The 24,160-nt window shown below is 43.0% G+C and overlaps 2 protein-coding genes across 11 annotated transcripts in view; one reads left to right on the top strand and one right to left on the bottom strand.

Annotated features, from left to right (window-relative positions):
* Positions 1-10,427: 10,427 nt before the first annotated feature.
* On the top strand, positions 10,428-19,652 carry LOC101918278 (aldo-keto reductase family 1 member B1-like). Its single transcript, XM_055807430.1, has 10 exons — positions 10,428-10,567; positions 11,334-11,501; positions 12,565-12,681; positions 13,359-13,436; positions 14,329-14,451; positions 16,179-16,285; positions 16,487-16,568; positions 17,681-17,764; positions 18,654-18,736; positions 19,070-19,652. The coding sequence occupies exons 1-10, from the start codon at positions 10,499-10,501 to the stop codon at positions 19,110-19,112; spliced, it is 954 nt and encodes a 317-aa protein (XP_055663405.1). The 5' UTR covers positions 10,428-10,498; the 3' UTR covers positions 19,113-19,652.
* Positions 19,653-21,187: 1,535 nt separating this feature from the next.
* The window catches only part of CALD1 (caldesmon 1), a 202,748-nt gene continuing 199,775 nt past the window's right edge, over positions 21,188-24,160 (bottom strand). For 8 of the 10 annotated variants that reach the window (XM_055807422.1, XM_055807426.1, XM_055807424.1 and 5 more), the window contains one exon: positions 21,188-22,859. In XM_055807422.1, coding sequence (XP_055663397.1) covers positions 22,828-22,859 — 32 coding nt within the window. In that variant the 3' untranslated portion in view covers positions 21,188-22,827. The remainder of the gene's footprint in view (positions 22,860-24,160) is intronic. The other 2 variants (XM_027782807.2, XM_027782805.2) reach the window with 1 other exon arrangement.

Below are 24,160 nucleotides of genomic sequence, written 5' to 3'. Positions count from 1 at the left end.
TTCCTCCATGACATTGCATTGCATGCCCACGTTATTGCATATTATTACAACTGGGAGCTGGCAGCTTTGTGATCCTAGAAGGTGGCCACCATACTGCACAAGCGGCAGGCAGCTACTCATAGAGCTTTCTCCGAATTATTCAAAGATAAATATCCCTGGTTTTTAAGAAAGCTGCATATAGGTACATCATAGGCCCTAAGCCCTTAATCCTTCATTTGTGAAGAGTAGTACTCCTCTTCCTTACCAAACTATATCACTGAAGCTGTGTTCTCTCTAGCAGATCTAAATCTTGTGATTCTTGGTTACAAAGAACATAACAAGATTGTCATTATGATGTTAACACAGCTATTACAATGTTATCCTAATAGTATCTTTAAATCAAACATCTTATTTACAATTAATCATTTTCATGTTAGAAAACTGCGTGTTCATACTTAGTTATTAAAAATCTTCAAATACAAATTATACTATGCTAGGCAACTACTTTTGAAACTAGTGACAAAAATACTTGCACTAGATAAGTATCAGAGGCAAGATGAAACTTTCCTGCTAGTTTGGTATTCTCACACCAACTCATAGTTTTATAAGAAACAATTTTGTCAGGTCTTAGACAGGTAAATAATTCTTTGCATGTAACAAATTATTTCTCAGTCCTTAAAACAGCAGCTGAAACAAACCATCAAATATGTGTTCACCCTCACTCAGTAAAGTGTAAAGTACCTCTTAACTGCTCTCCACAGGACACAAGCCTGACAGAGACATCAAACAACTGTTAACTGAATATGTTTTATAAAAGACACAAAAAACATCCCCATCTCCCAACACTTTGCTATTAAAATCAAATTATGCAGCTCTGTCTCTTAAATGCAATAGCTCAGCTTCTACTGTTTTTCAGTGGGATCAGGACTAGCCTCAAGGCAGTCTTTTCACTCTCTGTGGTATTACCATCATCTGCAGCCACGCCGAACATGAACTGTGCAGGGCCTTAGGATACTCATTTTACCTTTTGACATCCATGTTGATATTTTTCCATCGGCCCGAAGATGACATACAAGCAGGTCATTGCAAAAGAGGTTTTTGTTACAGCCAGAAAACTAATGTGATTTGTTTGAAAAAATACGCACATAAGTCTGTCCTTGACCCTGTACAGGGATATTTTAAGACTCAGTTTAAATGTCCATTCATTCCTATGTAAAGCTCTATCATGTAAATCCTAGCAATCTGAAAGGCTGCTGTATATCCAACCCTGTTGTAACCTAGCTCTTTCAGAGCTGGAATGGAGCCAACTATAAAGTAAAAAACAAAATCAAAACAACAACAACAAAAAAAAAACACACAACAAAACTTATTATGACAATGGAAAGTTAGGCAAGTTTTACCACCATACTCTAAAACCTTTCCTGCATGTCCCTTGCCAAGTATTTTAAGTTCGAGGGGTTTTTTTCCTAATAATACTGCTCTAATTGAATGGTACCTTAGCATTTGTTTCAGTTTGCAGAAGAGAATGGCTTTCTTTGCTAGCGGATAAGCTTTATCTCAGGAACCCCAAAACTTTAAAAGAAGTTTTCCCCATAATCATTGGCTTCACACTTTCTCACATTGAAGACCTCTGCTAAATCAGTGAAAATCAATGAAGTAAAATCATAATAATGTCTCAGATATTATTCTATGTACTGTTGAGATCACATGAAAATAAAATGTGTAGCCAAAGCCCTGTAGCTGGCCATTTATCTCCACTATGTTCATGGTGTGCATGAAACAGTTCAGAACTGAAAGCAAGCATTCAAACAGAAGCTGTTAGCCAGAAAAAATACAGACATTAAAATTAAAGGCTGGAGAAAAAGAATAAAAATGGAGACAACACAGAGAAATCATATAATTAGGGAAAGAGATAAGATGGTAACGGACTGAATAACACAAGGCTAGAGACAGTGGCTGAGACAGTAGGCTTAGACATTGAAGAATAAAATATTTCTGCAAATTAAATGGCAACAACCCTACTTGCAACAATAAATGTTTTTATCTCCACTTTTTCTACCATTAAGCATCCAACGAGAATCTTGCTGCTGGTGAAGTGTTCCTACAAGCTACCAGAAAAGCACAACATATAAGGAGAACGAAGAAGTAATTCAGCTTCTTTTGAGCCATGTTACGTGGGGATTTTGCACCCTCTGCAGGTCCAGGAAGATAGAAAGAAACTACAAATATACCCATCCTGTAATAAAATACGTAGCTACAGGCATAACTTCCAGTTCCAGCAACAGCAGATTTTGTAGGGTTTTTTAATCCGTTATTTATGGGTGCTGCACTTATGTGGGAATGGCTGTTTTGCCCCTTTCAGACCTTCCTGAGTGCTCCCCTTCAAGATTCAAGCCATATATGATATTTATTTTTCCCTTCGCACTCCAGCTGAGCACAGAGCACTACCCTGCTAACTGGCTTCAGGGTGCTTGCAGTGACCACAGGCCTTTAGGCAAAGTTCTTTGGTTCACTACTTAGAAATATTAGAAGAAAGGGGTTTTAAATGACCAAAACCTACAACATATTTAGCTTCACCTAAATATAATCACCTTGTACTTCACTATATATTGTTAGACAGTCTTTCTCCTTCACATACTAGTTCATATTCTTCATACTTCTCTGTATGAGACACTTTTGACCATACATGGCAAGACCATAAAAACAGCAGCAATCACACAATTTCTGGTAGAGATAAGATTATTTCAGGTAAAGCACACCTTTTCCCATGTCACTTTGGAACGATATTCTAAAAAAAAGGAGTCAATATTGGAAGTTAACAAATATATGAGTGTAATCATGCAATGAAAATTCACTGTGTAAAAATCATTCAATCTAATACACTAGCACAAAAATCAATATAAACAGATATAAGAAATTAAATCAATGGAGTGTGAACTTTATCTCTTCAAAAGGGAGATGTCCTTTAAAATATTAAAAGAGAAAAATCTTGACAGTGGCTGACAAAAGAGCAAAATAAATAATATTGTATTTAAGATGAAAGTGAGTTTGATGAATTTGGTAAAATCAGTTATATATTACCAGCGCACTCTTGTCTGATACATCTGCCCTACTACATGTTACACTGCAGCAAATACAAAGTCAGTGACTGATGCTAAAAATTTGTAATGAAAAGACACATTGGACCAGTGTCAAGTGTATTCCAGGGAAAGATTGTATACCACTTCTCCCGATTACTTCAATGTGTATCTAAAACAGACAACTGCTTTCAATTGATTTTGAAACCTCCATTGACATAAATAAGAAAACAATGTCAGCAAAAGATCTATGATAAAACATGATGATCTTTAAGAGTAACTGCACTTTCGATTTTTTTATTTTTAAAGTACTTTGTTGCCTTCAGTGGTAATCAGATGAAAAACGTATTTACATTTAAAAGTATGACCTCCCTACTTTCCTTACCTCTCTCCATTCTCTCTGCTTCTCTCATTTCGCATGTCTAATCTCATACCCTGCACCTCCTACAAAGAAGCCATTCCTGTCTTCCCTTGGTTTTCCTACCAGTTAGGCTTCCACTTTCTTCCCTATTTACTAAAGATCAGCAATAAAGCATTCTCTTAAATGCTGTTATCAGGCTTTATAGATTATCAGGGTAAGGAAGAATCCAATTTTTATGACTTTCAGGCACAGAAAACTTAGAAGATAAGATGAACTAGGTGTAAATACTGCAATTTAGTTTTCACAACCAAAAGACCTGGAAATGTAATACCTTCTTTTTAAAAGTACACAGTTGATACCCAGGTAATCCTAATATGCTACAGGGGCCACATAAATACATTAGGAAGGTTTGAACGTATCTCCAGCTAAAGAAATAGCTTAAAGATCAAGAATAAATTACAAACAATTTGAAGAAGAATGGCAGAATCTCCTACCAACGATCTGGGGAAAGGTAGGGCCTGTGATCTTCATTCCTTCATAACAACAGAGAGTTTTTCAAGCTTTTTTATACTTCTGACAAAAGAAGCATAAAGCCACTCACTGTGGCCAAGCAAAATAATTTCCTTAGAAAAAAATCCCAGTTTTTATCTCTTCACTTAAAACATGGTGAAGTTGGCTGTTCTTCCTAAAGCTATTTAAAAGGTGAGTTCTGTGTAATGGGATTGTTAGCATGGTCCAGCTTTGTTAATAATTTGATTTCTTGAGTAAAAGAAAATGAAATTGTCATAATACCTATCCTGAATTGACTTCAGAACATCGTTGTCCTCTCTTGCCAAATGAGATTGTAAAATTGCAGTTGGAAGTAGATCTGCAGAGAGTTACAGGACCCTTCCTCTTTACTCAAATGCTAACCATGTTTAAGAGTCTAGGAAAGTCTGATGTAAAAAAAAGTCTATAGAACAAGAAAATAAAAATTTAAATTGAGTATAACAGTGTAATAAAAGCAAACAACTCTGTTTACATAAATGTGGTTAACTCAGATGAGCCATCATCTAAGCCATTTAAAAATCAATTACTTCTAGGTACTACATGTAAATACCTTCTCAGGTAATTTGTTGAATGCCACCCAGGCATATCTGATTGTTCATATTCAGAAATATCTGCATGAGGCTGAGCTGACAGGTATCTGATAATCACTATCAACGCTCCACAGTGCGAACTGGATTGCTGACACACCAGCACACTTCCCCACCGACCACAGCATTCCTACTCTCTCCTCCACGACCAGCCACTGCTGTCTCCTTCATATGCCTAGCTCAGACAATTGGAGCTGTCAAGGTATTTATCTGGAGCGAAGATGCTGCCTCAGCTCTTTTCTAAAGTGAACTGCAATGGAGGAGCTCCAAAATTTAAAGGAGGAAAGGAAGAGAGGAAGGGCCCTAAAAGCGAGGAATAGGCAGCAGTCAGACTGTACAGCTGTTGAACTCGAACCTTCACAGGATTCAACAGAAGGCTCTTCTTCACACAGTTAAGTACACACTTCTGGAGGAACATGGCATACTTGGCTTGGGAATCAGTGGAGCTCTGGTGATTCAGATCCAATGACTTTCTAACCCTGGTCTTAAGAGTTTTGGTGAAAAGTTTCACTTCAGTGTTGGTAAAACTGGTGTCTTGCAGCTTTGGCTGGTACCAAAGGCAGCTGAAATCTATGATATGCTGCTAAATTTTTGTGCTGATCATTGCACTCAAGGAGCCAAGAATCAATCAAAGCACTTTAGGTATGTCTGTCTCACGTACCTGACTTTCATCGCCAGTGATGTGCCGCTTCACACTGGCATTGCACATGACATGGTGCAAATAAGATTGATGGAATTAGTTCTGTTTCAGTTAGAGTAGACATTTCCTGCTATGAGTTATCAGCATTTGTTTGCTTTTGTTTTTAAAGACAGGCTGAGAGTAGAAAACAATTCAAAAACACAATGAAGATGGGAGTGTCAGGGTGTAACATAGAAGGGCAGTGATTTGGCTCTACTGACTGCCACCTGCAAAACAGTCACATCCAGCAAGGTGGCAGCCACACTTCGAGCACCACTGCCAAATTTGCCATGCCTGCACCCACAGGCTGCGGTTTCAGGATGCACAGGGCTGGGTGCACCGGGAGGGACGCCAGGATGCCCAGGCTTTAGGGAACCATGTGACTCAGCTCAAGCACCGAGACAGAGGTGACTTGATCTTCACCCATACAGAGCATTGAAAAAAGCCTGGAAGGCTTTTAGATGCCCATATAGACAGGTTTTATTAAGGTATTTACAACAACATTTATCTTCTTCTATAGAGATAAGGCAATTAGGTAGAACAGAAGTGTAAAGGCTTTATAGACAAGTTTATGCCACTCCCTGCCACCTCGGTAGCTTTCTGAGTTACATTAGACTTTGTGCCTTCATCCCTAGGAAGCACTTTTCATCACCTTCCAAGGCCTGACTAGCTGCTGGCCAGACCCTGCTTCTCCCCAGAGACCTGTCTTGCTGCAATATCCCCAGCACCAGGTGGTGTCCAGCACATCCCTGCAGCCCCTTTAGTATGCCCCAGCCACCGAAGCACCATGACAGACAGACCCGCTCCACCTGCCTCCATACAGCTCAGGCTCTCCTTAAAGCAATGCAACAGATGGCCTAAACCACACAAAAAACTACATTACCATCTCCTTCATAGCCACAGGCCAACCTCCTCCAGATGTCTCTGAACACACACCAGAAAGAGATGAATCTTACATGGGGAGAGGATAGAAAGAACTGCTCACTACTTAATTGTTCTCTAGGTATCCTCCAGACACCCCAAAACACCTCACAGGCTGCATCACAAAGCTGCTCAAAGGAAACTCCCAACCAGCACAGGGAAGGGCTCAGCAATGTTAAATTCCTATGCAAACAGCATGGACACAGAATGGCAGAAGGAAACGTGCTGTCAAGGTCCATGGCTGCTGCTCCCCATGCTTGCTGCAGGAGAAGGGATTTAGAATGAGCCATAGAATCATTTGGTTTGGAAGGGACATTAAAGATCAGCTAGTTCCATCCCCCTGCCATGGGCAGGGACACCTTCCACTAGACCAGGTTGCTCAAAGCCCCATCCAACCTGGCCTTGAGCGCTTCCAGGGATGGGGCATCCACAGCTTCTCTGGGCAACCTGTTCCTGTGCCTCACCACTCTCACAGTGGAGAATTTCTTCCTTTATACCTAAGCTAAATCTACCCTCTTTCAGCTTAAAACCATTCCCCCTTGTTCTATCACTACGTGCCCTTGTAAAAGGTCCCTCTCCAGCTTCCTTGTAGACTTCCTTTAGGCACTGGAAGGTGCTCTAAGGTCTCCCCAGAGCCTTCTCTTTTCAAGGCTGAACAACCCCTGTCTTTGTAGGAGAGGTGCTCCAGCCTCCTGATCATCTTTGTGGGCCTCCTTTGGATTCAGTCTGACAGCCCCGTGTCCTTCTTATGTTGGGGGCCCCAGAGCTGAACACAGTACTTCAGGTGGGATCCATGAGAGCAGAGTAGAGAGAATCTCCTCCCTCAGCCTGCTGGCCACAGTGCTTTTGATGCAGCCCAGGGCACATTTGGCTCTCTGGGCTGCAAGTGCACATTGCCGGGCCATGTTGAGCTTTTCATCCATTTGCAACAGGCTGCTTCTTGTCTATGTTGAGTATGTTTAGCAAAACATACTCATTATTTCCAAATGAGCGCAAAGCTCCTGCCTGCCAAAATCACAGCTGAAGCGCCGGCCGCAAAGGACTGCGGCAGCCATTTTCCTGGCAAACAAGCTCAAAACCAGTTGCTGGTGAGCACCCCGTGAAGTGACAGCCACACCAACGGCGCCGCCGTGTTGCCGTTCCCGTGGGGTGGGTAAGCCCCTGCTTGCCTCCACACGCTGCAGCCTGCGGGCGAGCGGGGCCAGGCGGCCCAGGTGGGACGGGGACGTGACTCAGCTGAAGCACAGAGGCAGGCTGAGGTGAGCGTTCAGGGACTCGAGGCTGAAGGAGCTGAGGCTTTTTAGCCTGGAGAACAGGCGGCTCCGGGGTGGGGTGAGATCTCATGGATGTACATAAATACCTGAAGGGAAGGTGCAAAGAGGACTGAGCCAGGCTTTTTCAGTGGCGCCTGGTGACATGAGGAGAGGCAACGGGCACAAACTCAAACAGAGGAAGATCCCTCTGAACACTGGGAAACACTATTCTACTGTAAGGTGACTAAGCACTGGCACAGGTTTCCCAGACAGGTTGTGGTGTCTCCCTCCGTGGAGATATTCAAAAGCCATCTAGACACGGTTCTGGACAACCTGCTCCAGGTGGCCCTGCGTGAGCAGGGGAGTTGGACATGATGACTTCTAGAGGTCCCTTCCAACCTCACCCTTCTGTGATTCTGTGGCTATGTCTCAACCTTCAACCATACTGAATTCTGCAAAGATGCCCAGTAGGCTTTTAGACTCACAGAAAAAAAACCCCAGGTTTTATTAAAATACAAATGGCAAAACCTACCCTCCTGGTATTCATTATTTCATATTTGCCATTTCATTATTGTTGCAAACAATACGTTGAAACGGTGTTGCACCACCCTTTACATTTCTTCTCTAACACAACTGACTCTCCACATCTTTCTTCAAACAAACCCAACCCAAACCCACACCCTGAACACATTTCCTGTTCCCTTTCCTTACCGCATGTGGCTTCCTGGTTGTCTCTGCAGGAGGAGACATGTGTGACAGGCTCCTTAGTGTTAGTTCAGGGAAATAAAACGCCTAAACAGAAAAGCATGTACACATAACTGCGTCCTTCCCAGATATCCTCTGCCAGCCCTTGCTGTGGCTGAGTTGCCAAAATGTTTCCCCGCTCCTCCCTGGCCCCTAGGAAAGTAATTACAAGATAATTAAGGTCTTAGAAGAAAGGTTCAGAGGGAGGAAAATTGTTGAAGACTGTCTAGGCACCTGGTTAGAAAAAAAAAAGGGGGGGTGGTGCACAATTATGGTTGGTTTTTATACCTTTCAGACGAAGATTTGATGTAATTAAAGGCAAGCTGTAGCTCAATCTCAACATTTTCTATTCTGTTCTTTACATGATTTTAGTCAGCTCCTATTGCTGTAGCACCCAAGCTTCCTTAATAAGAATTTAAGCAATAGGTGTATGTCACAGGGTTGGTGTAAAAGCTTGTCAGTATAATCAGAGGTCAGTACAGAAGAGCAGCGTGATCATTTCTGGCCTTAAAATCAATGCACCGTTATTGATTTTATAAAATCTCTACAGATCTGTTTCTGGGTTTTTTTCTATAGATCTTGCTCTCTCTTTTCTGTCAAATTCTTCACACCTCTTGCAGTAGCTTTGGGTTTTTTTCTTTTTTGAGGGGTTAGTTTGGTGGCTTTTTTCGTATTTGTTTTCACTAGAAGAGACTTCCTCTCTTCACTCTAGTTTAAGCATACTGGAGCTGTCATGCCAGTTTGACAGTTTTGTTTCCCTGCCTCCATTTTGCTTCTTTCTCTCTGCTTCACATCAATTTGGCATCCTTTTCATTCTGCAAAGGGTGATGACATCCAAGGCAGCAGAAAGATGACAATAAAGCTTGGTTAAGCCAATGAATGGAGCTTATAAACCAGGCCCATGAGAGCAGGAAGAGGTTTTGTTCAAATATATACTCACAACATGAACCTGCCAATCAACTGAAAATACTGTCCTGTAAAAGCAGATTAAATAATGCAAGTGTACAAACATTTTAACAGATCACATCAAACATTGTGGTTAGAATGCACTAGTGGCACAACAATGTACAATTGCCTCTGTATTTCAATATGAAATGTTACCAGTCCAAGCATAAAATACTTGATTCTCACACTGTACAACTGACAAGACGATACCTGTGGAACTTGTACAACATGTAAACTGGTAGTCAGGGGTCAATAGCGAGCAAGGAGGAGTTTACAGCAATATAAGCAGAAGAAAAAAGAAGACTCAAGAAACAGAGACTCCTTACTCTAAGAAACACAAAGCCCAGGCTCTGTGATATGTGAGATGCCTGAGGGGAGGTTGTGGAGATTACATCAAGATTCCTAATGTGAAACACCTTTTCCTTGAGACAACTGTCAGTTAAGGACCTCTCAGGCCCCCAGCTCTTGATTTCTGAGGCACTCTGTTCCTATAAAACGTCCCACAGATTTTAAGTGTCAGCTCTCTGAGTGCATTTTGACCCCAAATAAAAAGCAGAGGGGTTATTGGTACTAAAGCACTACTTGCAGAGAAGCTGGGATCACAAATCCCTTTTGCAGCCTCCAGCTCTCTACTGATGCTGGCTGACATTTCGATTGAGCACAGGGGACTGATGCCTTCACACAGACTGACACGACCGTCCTGTGGGGAGCACGATGGGAGCTCACCCCCCTGCAAGGACAGGGAATGTGGAATCTATGTAAAGGTAAGACCACATTCCTTTTTTAACGAATTCCTCTGCAAACAGCAGGTGAGCCTAGTATTTTCTAGGGTAAAAGATGGACATTTCAGTCCATTTGTCACAACTTGAGAGTAACAGGACAGCCATCAACACCCCTGGCAACTCATCGACACCTCGGACACCCACTGCCCCACGCAGCAATTCTCTCCCCGCAGAACTGCCCGGTCCATCACTAAGGCATTCGGGTTTAGTTTGCTCAACCCCGGAACAAAGCACCAACCAGGCAGATCTCCGCAGCGCCAGGCCTCTGCAGCCGGCCAGCACCTCAGACTCACGGGCAGCCATGCCTCACACGGCGGGCACCGCGGCGGGGCCGGCAGGGAGGTGCGGGGCGGCGGGACGGACCGGCAGGGAGGTGCGGGGCGGCGGGAGGGACCGAGCGGGAGGTGCAGGGGGGGGCCGGGAGGGACCGGCAGGGAGGTGCGGGGGGGCCGGGAGGGAAGTGCGAGGCGGCCCGGGAGGGACCGGGAGGGAGGTGCGGGGGGGGGCCGGGAGGGACCGGCAGGGAGGTGCGGGGCGGCGGGCGGGGGCCGAGGCGGGGCGGGCCGGCGCCTTAAAGCGCCCTCGGGCCGCCGCGGGCGGGCACTGGGACAGCAGCGCGCCATGGCGAGCCCCTTCGTAGAGCTGAGCAACAAGATGAAGATGCCAGCCCTGGGGCTGGGCACTTGGCAGGTACCGGGCGGGCCGGCGGGCGCCGTGAAGACGGAAGGGGAGCGGGAGGGGAAGAGCCGCGACCGAAGCCGGGGCTGCGGCGGCGCCGGCAGCCGCGTCCTGCGTGGGGCCGGGCGGGCGGTCTCGCTTGTGTAACCCGGCCGGCTGCCAGGCGGCGGGGGCGGGGGGGGTGGGGAGAAGAGGGCTCTGGGAGCAAGAAGCAAAGGAAAAACGGAAAACCCCCTCCAAAAAAAAAACAAAACAAGAACCAAACAACCAAAACAGGGACTAAGGAAGGTAGAGGGAGGGGAAAAAATACAAACAAGCAAAAAAAAAAAAAAAAATTAAAGGAGGGGACGCATAACAAGAACCCAACGAAAAAAAAGAACCAACACCAGGTTGCGCAAGGCTGCCCGGCCCGGCGGTCGCAGCAGCGGTCCTGGGATGCGGCCGCCCCGCGGCGCTGAGCGGTCTGTGGGAAGGGCCGGGGGTGAGCGGGCACACCGCTTGGGCGGCTCTGAGAGCAGGGAGGGGGGATGGCGGTGGGCATTGCGCTGCTGGAAAGGGCAGAGTCAAAGTGTGTTGCAGAAACTGGCTCCTTTCTGCTCTGTGCCCTTTCCCTACAAAACCGCTGTTTCCCTGGAAAGTGGAAGCTCGGTTTAAATGCAGGTGACAAGGGAACTGCAGCAGCAGCAGCTGGAAATGGTGACTTTGTGGAGCTATCACAGCAGCAAGTGCTGGCAGAAGGTCTTGGAAGAGTTCCTGGTTTGACTGTGTTTGCTTTCAGGCCCCTCCAGGAAAGGTGGAAGAGGTGGTGAAGTTTGCTATTGATGCCGGCTACCGCCTCTTTGACTGTGCCTATTTCTATCAGAATGAAAATGAAATAGGCAATGCAATCCAGCAGAAGATCAAGGAGGGGGCTGTGAAACGGGAAGAACTCTTCATTGTCACAAAGGTACAGGGCCACAGGATTTTGGGGGCATTTAATTTTTCTCAAAAGGGAAACTCTTGTTCCATCTGTCAAGTAACATAAGGACCTATTCCCTTCTCTGACACTCACTTCACAGTTGTCTTGTGTGTTATAAATGCCATTCTTTATTTGCAGTTCAGACTGAGCTCTGTCAGGGACCATGGACAAGTTTGGAAAGATAGCATGGCTGCTGCTGATCTAATAATTTCCTTGCATCTATTAAGTCAATTACACTGAAGGTTCATTTGCACACACCTTAGAGAGATTAGAAAAAAAAAAGACAAGATAGTTGTCTGAATTCAAAGGTGCTGTGCAGCTTACCGGTGTGCTTGGCATGTGAAAGTGGTGTCACGTACAAAATGTAAGCCTGAAAGGGAATAGAAATTAAAGCAGGGGACTTCAGTCTGAAGTATATTATGTGTATTTTCTTCCTGCTGTTATCTCATCCGCTTGTGTCAGCAATGCTCTTTACCAAAAAGTAAAAACACTTCAACTAAAAAACTTAGGCCTTGGATTTTTCACCAGCAAAGCCAGAAAACATTGAGTATAACTAAGCTTTTTCACATACTCTTTCTTTTTGTTAAAGAACAGGTTTTAATTTGAACTATACTTACAAGTTCTTCTATTTAAATGACTTGAATTTTCATTTCACAAGCGAAGTAAAATTGCTAACTGTGGCCAGTTAAAAGGGACAGGAGGGGGGTAGCTTTGAGCTGCTCAAGACTCAAAACTTAGGCTGAAAAAAAAAAAGAGTTTTGACATTGACAGCTCTGCTTTGTCAAATATATCTGGCAGAGTGTTAAATTTATTTCTGAGAATCTCTTTTCATGAGTAGGAATACTGACCATTCACCTTCATGACTGACTCCTCTATTTGTGGTATGTTTGTCCTACCTTACCATTAAAATATTGGCATCATTGTCTTCAGTGTGCACTGAGTGGGTGTGGAGGGAATTGGTCCTCCCAGACTGCCAAGGGAGAAGTTTCTGTCCCTTGGTCTGAACCATGGAAGCTGTATAGTAAAAGTTGGGCTTGGTTTCTTCCCACAGTTGTGGAACACGTTTCATGAGAGATCCTTGGTTAAGGTAGCATGCAAGAAGAGCCTCACTGCGCTGCAACTGGACTACCTTGACCTCTACCTGATACACTTCCCTATGGGATTCAAGGTAGTCCTGCTCTACATCCTTCTTTTCCTTACCTGGCTAGAAACATGGTGCATTCTCTTATCTGCGCTGTGACTGTCTTCATTGTGCAGCTGGGATATGCTGTAGTTCATTTGAATTTGGTGGTAGCAAGCACTCAGTCCCTTAACTAGTAGTGGTATGTTTTAGCATGTGAATCTGGCTGTTGGAGTAAGGCAGTCAAAGCCGTGAACGCTGCTGAAGAGCCCCTGGGTCTTCAGGGAAACTATAACTGAACACAGGATGGTGCAGTCCAGGATTGTGGCTGCCTGCTGGGCCAGAACATTGTGGACATCTTGAGTTTTGAAAATGTTGGCTTGATGTGGACCAACGAACGGTGAAAAATGAAGCACAGCACGGAAGGAACATGCCTCTTTTCCCCCCCAGCCTACACCTGTGTAAAATAAACCCTAGAATAAAGGTGGTGAGGGGGGACATCTGTTCCCTTCTGTTAATAATCCCCACTTTTGGCACGCAGTGATTAATTTCTAGAAGTATGGCCCTTGTCCAAAAGAGAATACTAATGAACATGCATAATTTCCAGTTATGTTTAAATAACCTGCTAGCTTGCTGCCTATAAATCCAGTCAGAAGTGCTAGTAAACAGCAGGAAATTCGACTCTTAAAAAAAAAGTCTGTGTATTATCTGCCTTGAAATAACAGGCTGGTGAAGAGCTGCATCCTGTGGATGACAAGGGTATGATTATCCCCAGTGACACAGATTTTCTGGACACATGGGAGGTAAGTTAGTGTTTGTTCTTTAGAGCCGGTGTCAGCACTAAAGATGGAGCAGAGATCTGTGTGCAAGATGAAATGAAGGGATAGGTTTGGGTGCAGAGGATAGTCACAACATTGTATTTTGTGACCAGAACAAGCAAGGCTGCTGCTACTTCTTGTTTTGGGGAGCAAGAGGGGAATGTTTTAAGACTGAAGGGGAGGAAGCTATCAACACAATACTGTAGGTGCTGTCACTAAAATAATATTTGAATCCACATAATTATAGAACCAAAGCATAGATTAATCCAGATGTGGCTGTTACTTTACTGGGTGTTTCACACAGATAGGGAATTCTCACACTTTTCAGCATTGGGCATCAGCATCACAGGCTGTCCTTCAGTCCTCTTTTTCCTCATGGACTGAGAGGATTCAAGGTCTGCTTTTACTACCTGCACCTCCATGGTGCTGCAGCTCTGGGAATTAAGGTTTTTCTACAATATCAGATTACAGATGCAAGAAAGTATTTGCAGGTAATTGAGTTTAAGGTAGCATCCTTGGCTGTATTCTTCCAACTAAAGAGGTAGTGTGCAGGCAGGGGAGGAGGTGGAAGGGTGTTCCTTGGGTTTTTATCTCTGGTAAAATGACCCCCAAAGAAGCCAAAGTAAAAGAACTTTGCTTTCCACTACAAAAAGGTTGGCCAAGCCATTCTTCTTATATTACTTTCCCATCTGCAATGGGACATATAAAGCAGATACAGATAGTACAAGTTGTAAAGATTATTTTTTATATTATTTCAGATAGTTATTTAATCTAGTGTGAGTTGTTTGCTGGTTTACGCTATTTTATTTCCCTAAAGCTAGTGATAGTTGACAGCAATACCACCTCATAACATACATTGGTTGTCCTTACTCGTTAGGCCATGGAAGAGCTGGTGGACTGCGGTCTGGTAAAAGCCATTGGTATTTCCAACTTTAACCATGAGCAGATTGAGAGAATCTTAAACAAGCCGGGACTGAAATACAAGCCAGTAAATAATCAAGTAAGACTTTTATTTCTACTGATGTCAGCTAACCTTGGAATATTCCTAAATACATTTGTACTATACTTCAGCTCTAAAACTGACTTTTGCCATGACCTTTAAATATTTTTGGTGCCATGAAAAGATCTCGCAAAGCACTAGGTATCTCTGGTTGTCTGAAAGACCCTTCAGATCAGTGCTGCCTGTGATAATGCAAGGCTTTGGTGTGGTGTCAGTCTTGATGGTTTTTAGCTGACAGGTATCTCAGCAGAAAAACTTTTGTTAGGCTTGTGTGTATATAATGCAGTGGAGATTTGAGAGCAATATCATACAAATCAGTGTGGATTCTACATATCACAGTAATATGAAACAGATGAGAATATTTCATTTTTAGACATTGGAAAACAGCAAAAATACCCGTGACTTTGCAACTTTCTGCTACACCTCCTCTTTCATACTCCAAAGTACTGCTTGGACTTGGATGTCACAGCTGAAGTTGCCATGGCCTATTTCTTCCAGCCCTGGATAACCAGCAAAACCTCTGCCACGAGCTACTGCACAGGCATGGGAATGTACAGGAATGCTCAAAGCCATTCACTGGATTTTTTTATTTTTCAATGTAAGCCATTTCACTGAACTCCTTTCTATAAAGGAGGGTTGAAGGATACAATTATATACAAATTCTCACCACATACTTCATGAATGAAATCACCAGGACAGTAGAGGTGTTGAGACCTTTCTTCCATATGCAACGACTTTGCGCTTGGCCGAGAGTGCTGAATGTCCATCTCTGCCAGCTTGAGAATATCCAGGGAAATGCCCACACTGGGTCCTGTGCAGGTGTAGTGCCGCCTGTACTGCGGTGCTGGGCTTGGGGCTAGCATGTGCACTGGCCAGGCCTAGCACAAGGGGAACATAGGACTTGGAAGTATTTTTATTGGGGTTTATAAAGTTCTGGTGGGGATGAACCCAACTACCCGCACATTAAAAGCCATACCAACTTCAGCAGTTTATAAAGAACTTCAGTCTTTGACTCTAGCTTGCTTCTCCATGGGTGTGCCTGTGCCACACAGTCATAACAGTAGTTGCCTAATCTAGCTTAGGTCTAAATAAACTACTGCACATAGATTTCATGTCACCATGCTTGGTAGCAAAACTATAGTATTTAGAAACAGCTGAGTATGTGCATGGTGCCATGTTATGCAATGTAGACGTACCCCTGTGGTCACACTATGGCTTGTGGCAAGTTGAGCAGCATCCCCCTGTAGGCTCCCATGTCCAGTTAAAGGACATCTTGTCTGAATGGCAGGTCACAACGTGATCTGAGCTAACCTAGGGAAGTTCATCTCCCCAGGCTAGTTCAGGAATCTGAGAGACAACTTGAGGAGAGGTTGGGTGACTTGGAGCAGAAACTAAACTTCAGGTATTCTGAGCTGCCCCTCTGAAGATGCAATCCTGCTCTGCACTAGTCCAGGAAAACTGATTTTTCCCCGATTCCAACACAGATGGCACTTTCCTCTTCTCATCTATTTCGCACTGTCTTAATATGTAGCATGATGAAGCCCTATTCACTGTGCTAGGCCTCTAGATACTGCTGTGACATTAATACGTTTTTTGTAAGATAGATTTTAGTCATGATATTGGGAGTCTTTTCTTCACATTTTCTGTGACCCAAGAGGAATTAAAATGTCACGCTCTGGAGCCCAGTGCAGTTTGCTTCTGTATCAACCATGTTTCTGTGTTTGCAGATTGAATGTCATCCATACCTAACCCAGGAAAAGTTGATCAAGTACTGTCAATCCAAAGGGATTGCTGTGACTGCGTACAGCCCCCTTGGCTCTCCTAACCGCCCCTGGTAAGAAAGCACGGCAGGTAAGAAAGCATTGCAGCCTCTCTGCACTCGAAACAATGCATTTGCAACTTGAATCTTTGAGGCAGATGACGTACACTGAGAAAAGTGCTGTTGTTTTGTTGCAGATTATTTCATGCAAAATGCCAGGATTCCTGCAGGGAAGCTGTTAACTGCCATCAATATCCTAGCTTTTGTTTTTAATAGGGCCAAGCCAGGGGAACCTGTGCTACTGGATGATCCCAGGATTAAAGAGATTGCAGTTAGACATCATAAAACCCCTGCCCAGGTAAGTGGGGTTGTCAAGGCAAGCTATTCCTCCTCCTCAGACATTTTCACAGGCCTGTAGCTAGCCTTAGCAGATGTGGCCTTCTCTAGAGATACAGCATAGGGGGGCTGAACTGCACTTGACTCTTGATACTGCCCCAGTTATTACCTGATAATTTATATGAATGCTGGTATTTTCTAAGCAGTCTTGAGTACTGAGTTTTGGGCGGCAGCGGGAGCTGATCAGCAGTGATACATGCTTACCTTTGGTGTTCACCTTCCTAGGGACGTTTCCTCTGCTCCCAGAGAGAAGTGCTTGCTCCTGGAGAACCCCTCTCCTCTGAGATTTACTTACAAATCATCAAGCCAACTTCTTAGTTCTTTTACTAGCTAAGCTGTTCTTCAGAGAAGTCCTGTAACTTGTGGACTTACTTGATTGCTCCCTGTTTGCTCATGTTCATGAAGAATCATTGAAAGCTGCTTGATTATTCGAGGGTTTTTTCTCTTTATCAGTTGCTTGGTAACACAAATGAGTTCATGCCCAGGTTGTACAGAAACTGCGCTTCAGACAAACCAACATGTTCACAAGCAATCAAACACTGTCGTATTTTAAGATGGGCAGAGCAGGATACAAAACTGTATATAACAGTCCTCTTTTGAAAGGGGGGACAACACAGATTTTGAAATCTATAAATATAAATAAATATGTTTTTCCTTTTAAGGACTTCAAAAAGCTTAACCTGGGCGAGGTACTTACCTGTGAGCCCAAAATAATCTGCAGTATTGTTATGCTCATTTGGTCTGACCACATATATAATGCAAACCAGAAGCATCATCATTTCCCATACACACACCCAAAATGAAAACAAAACAAATCTTGGAGAAGCCAATATGTAGAAACAACATAGGCTAGAAACAATTATAGTTTGTCAGTAGACTGAATGCAAATGCTGGCACATCAAACCCCTGTGTGCAAACTAGTAGAGTCTTTGAAAGAGTGAATGTGGTTGTAGACAAAGAAATTAATTTGTGCAAGGGGGGGGGGGCATAAAAAAGGGGCAAGAGAACACAAAAATACATTTGAACAGATTTGTTGGTACCCCTGTGTTCATGCTCCTCCTTGCCTTTTCCCAGATTCTGATCCGGTTTCTTATCCAAAGAGATGTGATTGTCATTCCCAAGTCTGACAAACCACAGCGTGTTGAGGAAAACATCAAGGTAAAGTTTCCGTTGGGACTGCTCCTACCTTTTTACACAGAATAGGCACCCACACCCATGTCTCTTCCATGTTTCTAAGCAGCATTGAAAGGGCAGCACAGAGATATAAAGACAGGAGCTCAGCACTACCTAACCATCCGCACTGTTTCTCTGGGGAAAAGCATTATGTTTTTGCCAGGAGAGAAATGGGTTACACCGGGGTGGTCTGAGCTCTGCTGCCCTGGAGTGGGAATCCCCGTTTTAGATCTCCCCTCTGGGAGATGCTTAGTGAGCCCCTCTTTAGGGTGTAAGGGAACAGCTTTCAAACACCAGACCAGTTATAATTTATGTCTCTGAGGCTCTGGTTCCCCTTGGCAGGGAGGTTCAGCTGGATGCTTACTCGTAACGCATGGCATCTTAGGTGATAACGTCTCTGTGCTACCTTCAATTCATGCTGCCTGTTTCTCCTATGAACTGGCAAGAATTCTTACATGATTGATTAACTGAGAACTGTGTGCAGTTGGTACCCAGTACTCCTCTGTTGTAGCAGAAATATTTACTGCTAGTTCCAGTATCTGTGATGCATCAAGTAATCCATCCTTAGCACCTTAAAGTCTTCTATGGTGTTACAGCAGAAACTGCGGTGGTGCTGCATTCAGCCACCCAGAACTGACTGTAAGACATTGCTATGAACAGCACCTCGGAGAGAAAAGGACTGTCTTGATTTACTTCAAGGGTAAATTGGTATTTGGCTGAGAAATAAGAACACTTCTTAACTATGCTTAGTGTGGATGCAGTATGTTCCTAACTCAAGTCATAAATGCATGAAGCACACTTAGTAGCTACTCACACTCGTGAACCTAAGTAAAAAGGCTTTGTTGGGGTTTGGGGCATTTTTTCCCCCTGCTAGGTGTTTGACTTTGAACTGTCTGAAAAGGAGATGGATGTCATCATGAGCTTTAACAGGAACTGGAGGGCAGTCCCAGTGCTCCGGTATGTTCCTTATTGACCACTAGGCCTACCTCTATCTGTGCTTTCATCCCCTATGTCTTGAAAACATACATGAGCACAACCAGGGAGAGCTCATATCTTAAACCCTGGACCCCAGGTAATGAAACGTGTCCAGGAACTGATGCTGGGAGGGAAATTCATTCAGGGCATTCCCTTCAGCATCTTGGCGTGGCATGTGCTTGCTCACAAGCCTGTGTTCAAATTAATGACACCAGCAAAGCTTGAATACATTGGCAGTGGGGGAGGGAGACTGCAGTAGGGAAATGCAGCTGAAGATACTTTCTGCACTACTTAACTGGTTCTTTCTCTTTTCAGAGCTGTCAATCACAAGGATTACCCATTCAAAGCAGAGTATTAGTGCCAGTGGTTTCTGCAAGACCTCCATGTAACTCCTTCCATAACTCCTTCCAGATTAGAAGATGTAGCTTGGTCTTGATTTCTTCTTCTGTACTTGACAATCATTACCAGCAGTTACTTGTCATCCTTTTTTAGGAGACCACTAGCTGGTATAAAAATGCATCAATAGGGATGGGTCTTTTGTAAAGACTGTTAGCAGACATCTGATTTTGATTAATAGTAAAAAGACAATGTCTCTTCATTTCCTCTTTTCCTTGTCTTACTTAAAGACGTGTTTAAAAAACTCTGGTTACTTACAGGATTGATATTTTTTTTTAATTAATATGTTTTTTCCAGTGTGGTCAGGCCTACTGGCTCATGAGTTGCTGTTAAGGAATGTTCTCTTTAATTACTTTGCTTTTTACATAGTTGTGATTTTTATAGTGTGATAATCTAATGCTTAAAAAAAATTATATGAATAGTTTGAGTATCAACAAAACTGTGTTATTATTAATCTTATGTAGTGCTTAGATTGTTTCATAAAATGAGTTTTAAAAACATGCCTGAAGTCTGGGATTTTTTTTTTAATATTAATACAGATAAAAATGAGCTTCTCCAAGTCCAATACAAGGACAATACATAGAGACTACTTTGTGGCTTAAGCATCAAAAAGGATTATGCTCTAGCTAGAACCTAAAGAACAAAGTTGTTTCTGGTACCTCATGTAGTCCTCCCTCTGAACATGAGCTAGAAATTGAATTCATGTGATTAAGCGGTGAAAAGTTGAAGACAACATTATATGCAATGATAACACACATCAAAATCTGCATGTGAACATAAGGGCTGTGTACACCAGACCAACTTGCTCCGGAAGTCTCAAACACAAAATCAGATTTTTGTACCTTTGCTGGCAGCATTCAGAACAATATATCCAGACAGGGGTTGGCTTTATCTAAAATACCAAAGCAAAGCCTGAGGTAGACACACAACTGCTTTAAAGTGTTTTCAGGTAGATGGTGCCAGGCTAAAGTAAAGGCAGGCTTGAATAAGGCTGTTTTGTGGTATTCTGCACACTGATGAGAAAAGTCTGGCTATGATGCTGAGTGAGCTGCAGGAAAGCATGATCAGAAATTAAGGTGACAATCTGGTATTATCCGAAAAATCATCACCTCATAATGGTATAGAAATGCCAGAAAAATTTGCGGCACTGCTTAATCAGCCGCCGGGATTTGTCTTCGGTGAATTCTGCCAGGAGGTGGTGCCAGCTGGTGGGAACAAGCTGCTTTACAGTATTTCCTAAAAGTAACACCGATTGTGCCCAGCAACTTGCATGCCCTCAGAAAAGGCAATAACCAGGAGAAAAAGAAACTTACCTACATCAACAAGGAAAAGTGACACTTCAGCAAAGCTTGCAGAGAACTGTAGCAATGTACTTTGTCAGTGCAAGGCGGAACAGGCACATGTTCCAGCATACAAACTGTTTTCAGGTTAAATTAGGCAGCATTTGATTATTCCTCCCCCAGCAGTTCAGAGAGCTGTGCTCGCTGCGGCCTTCCCATTGCTTCCCGTGGAGCTGGCAGGAGCCCGGGGGGCCTCTTTGGGATGACCATGACCTGGTTAGAGCAGCATATGACATGCTGTGCTGCTGCTAGAGCAAGAATGGAGGAGATGACAGGAGAACGATGGGAGAGCCAGCAGCTCCCCCGCCTTGGTCCCTGTGATGATCCAAGCCTGGAAGCACATCCCACTGAGGGGAAACACGATGGCTCTCACACAGAAAATATTTTTCAGAGCAGTTAAGCAGACGGCTGTACTGCTAGGTCAGAACCTACTTGGCTGAGCATGCTGACTTCTGGATGATGCACAGCTCCTGCCTTGTACTGATAGACATGACAATTAAGACTTCTTTTTCTCTCCCCTTAAGAGTATCTAGATGAAAACTGCTGATTTTACAGCTTCTCTATCCGCTGATGGATAGCACATCAAGAGAGACATTTTCCGAGCTTCTTTGCAATGACATGTTATCTTACACAGCCTTAGTACGATTCCTATCCCAGTTATAACTGACTCATTCCTACTCATTAACAAACAGGGGGCTGCTGATGGAAATATTCCATTTATTGTGGATGCAGTTTCAGAATACATTGTTTGAACAAATCGTTTTTATTGCAGCTATCGAATGTATTTGAAAGACTCAGAGGAGTGTTTACAAAACCCCCAAACAAAAAACACAACTCACAGACAATGTCAGGCACAGTTTCACCCCCTACAGATAACTACGTGCATCTCTACATGTAAACAAGATGTTTCAGCCAAGCAAGGGAGCTCATCTTTGGGTTGAAATATAACATTATTCTTCTTTAGAAAGAATCAGATGCTATAAGAGATGGAAGTGGTGAAAAGGGAGATCCTGGTAGTTCCGATGCACAACAAAGCTGTTAACAACGTGCTCTGGGGCTATTTCAGTTGCTCAGTTCATGCCACCCATACACTGTAGGATGTAAATGCTAAACTGTATGGCATGTAAATTCAAACCAAGCTGACGTCTTATAGCCATGTGTTTACTATATACAAATGAAAACATCTGTAAGTAAGATACTCGGGAGAGAGAGTTAAAAAGAAGCACTATAAAGATAGAGCTTTACTTCATTTTCGGTGGATTTAGTGTACGGCACTGATGGATGGCAAGATTTAGTGTACAGTCATTTGAAACAAGCTCCAACTGTGTTTAGGGTTTTTTTTTCTTTTTAATTATGGTAGTTTTATATAAATTAAACTACAATGCTTTATACAAGTGACCTATTTTTGACCCTCTATACCCTCACCTTTTCCTCTTTTAAAAACTATACTTTCTTTTTAATTACCCATTACTGGGCAACTGACATTTAAAATTTTTTAATACTTATCTCACCATACCTCTAATGGCAATTATGAAATCATACTATAGAAAAGTGTGTGATTTTGTCTTTATTTTTTAAGCTGTGATATTGGCTAATTATGTATGTTTATTACTAAATATAATACTTTAGCACGTATTAAAGCATTCTACCATTAGTAGTGCCTTTAGGCTAAACTTTGTAAAGCTATGTGTGTATATAGTCTAAATTGCATTCAATCACTAGTCACTAACAACAAAAAGAAATATCAGTACCGCTGTCAGCTAACATAATTATCCAAATTTAGGTATTAACTTAAACTAGAATGGAAAAATTGGTATTTTTAAAAAAGTATAAAACAAAAATTAAAACACATTATTGATGCAGTATTTTTCATGACATGGGCAACTTACAGAAAATATTACATTGTCAACTAAAGATACTTCTTCCATGCCTTAGTCTAAAGTGCAGAAAGAAAGACTTCTGTATTACAAAAGTAACCATTGTTTTTATAGGTTTACTGCACACCTTTCTTAAGCAACTTCACTTTACATGCATTTTGGGTTGACCTCTTATGCCAGTTGAAATCACTGTTCAGATACATAGTTATGACTGTCAGTAGGAGAATCTATATATTTCACAGCATGGGTTTCTTTAGGAAGAAAGGTTCTTGTGCAAAGGCAGTACTATAATGATGAATGTCTAGGCTGATTATTAAATACAGTGCTAATATACATGGTTTTAACTGGGATAATGCAAAAAGACATTTTGGTAAATATAAATATAAAAAGAACAATTTAGCACTTTTTTCTTTTTTTTTTTTTTCCCCCAACTGATTGGTCCAGCATCTTTAGTGGCCTTCTACGGTTCTTTCTCAAATTGTCTCAAACCTGCTGAGAAAGAGAAAGATTAAAGATGGCTTGAAATAACCCAAACATATCTAAAACAGAGAAGGCATGGCTCGAGATTTAACAGCAAGTAGGAAGGCAGGACACAAGCTATATGCTGCTGTGCTTGTGTACTGGGATTGCTCTGCGGTGATCTCCAAGACAATAAGCAGGATTTCACCTCTCATCTCTTGACAGCCCCGGGAAGCAGCTCAGGAGCTTCCCACCCAGAAATGCAAGGTGTGCTGCACCCAGCGCTCCCCCCAGCCTCCTGTGGGTGGCTGCCATGCTAAGGCAGGCTGGGCCGCCTCCTGCAACCCCTCTGCTGAAGCCCCTATCTCGCTCAGCCTTAGGGGAGAAGCTTGGCGGTGTCCTGTGGGTGACAACACACGACTGCTAACACCTTCCATGGATGCCTAATGCTGACCGAGCCTGAAAATCCCTCTCCTAGCGGCTCAGCTTAAAAAAGGAGGAAGACCACTCCACGTTGCATGACTAAACTGATAAAAAAAGTTCACAGGCAAACCACACCTCTGGCTTCACATACAACTATGAAGAAAAATGTGTGCACATATTAATGTATAGAAAACAATTTTTTTTTCAATATTTGATTGCTTTATTCCTAGTGAGGGGTTGAGGGATGTTGCAAGGCATCTTTAAAGCTATTAAATTCATCAGTGAATTTGCATTCTTCCCCACTGGTCCCTATGCATGTAATTCCTTTAATTGCTTTTATTTGGAGTGGTTTAGATTAAAAGAAAAATTAAAAAAGCTAGAAGGGTAATTTTTCTGATTTCTTTCTAAACAACTAGGTTGTGTTTCACAAACTAGTAGTTTCAAAATGACAGTATGACGGTAATAAGACTTTTTTGTCTTGAGAAGACATCAATGCACAGCTGCAGCAAAAGCAGTGCTGCTGCTGAGGTGTGTTTGAACTCCAGTCCAGTCTGGGTATGCAGGAGCACGTGAGGATCACAACCAGCCAGAAGACTTACTTTTAAAAATCAGTGCTGCTGAATTTTCCTCAGGCTTCACCATTACCCTGTGACAGTGTTTAACATCAGATGCAGGGCTAGTTCTCAATAGTAGCGAAGTCTTCCATTTCTGCTCAAATAATGCCGCAACAGCCTCGCTTTTTGGGTTCTCCCTCTCTACTCATGAAAGGCATATTCATTGCCACTGCAGCCCTTTTAAAAAGCCTTTCCCAGATGCCTTGCATTTGCTGTAATTAGTTAAATGACCATCCCATTCCCCAGACCTCACCCAGTTTAATGATAGTCTCCAGCTACAGCAAACATGCTGCACGC

Source organism: Falco peregrinus, chromosome 6 (genome assembly GCF_023634155.1).
Source record: "Falco peregrinus isolate bFalPer1 chromosome 6, bFalPer1.pri, whole genome shotgun sequence".
Lineage (NCBI taxonomy): Eukaryota > Metazoa > Chordata > Aves > Falconiformes > Falconidae > Falco > Falco peregrinus.
This window is presented reverse-complemented; position numbering and strand designations above follow the sequence as displayed.

Coding starts and splice junctions, on each gene's coding strand:
- LOC101918278 (XM_055807430.1), top strand. CDS start 10,499: ATGGCGAGCCCCTTCGTAGAGCTGAGCAACAAGATGAAGATGCCAGCC. Junction 16,569..17,680: donor ATCATAAAACCCCTGCCCAG/GTAAGTGGGGTT, acceptor GCCTTTTCCCAG/ATTCTGATCCGGTTTCTTAT. Junction 17,765..18,653: donor GTGTTGAGGAAAACATCAAG/GTAAAGTTTCCG, acceptor TCCCCCTGCTAG/GTGTTTGACTTTGAACTGTC.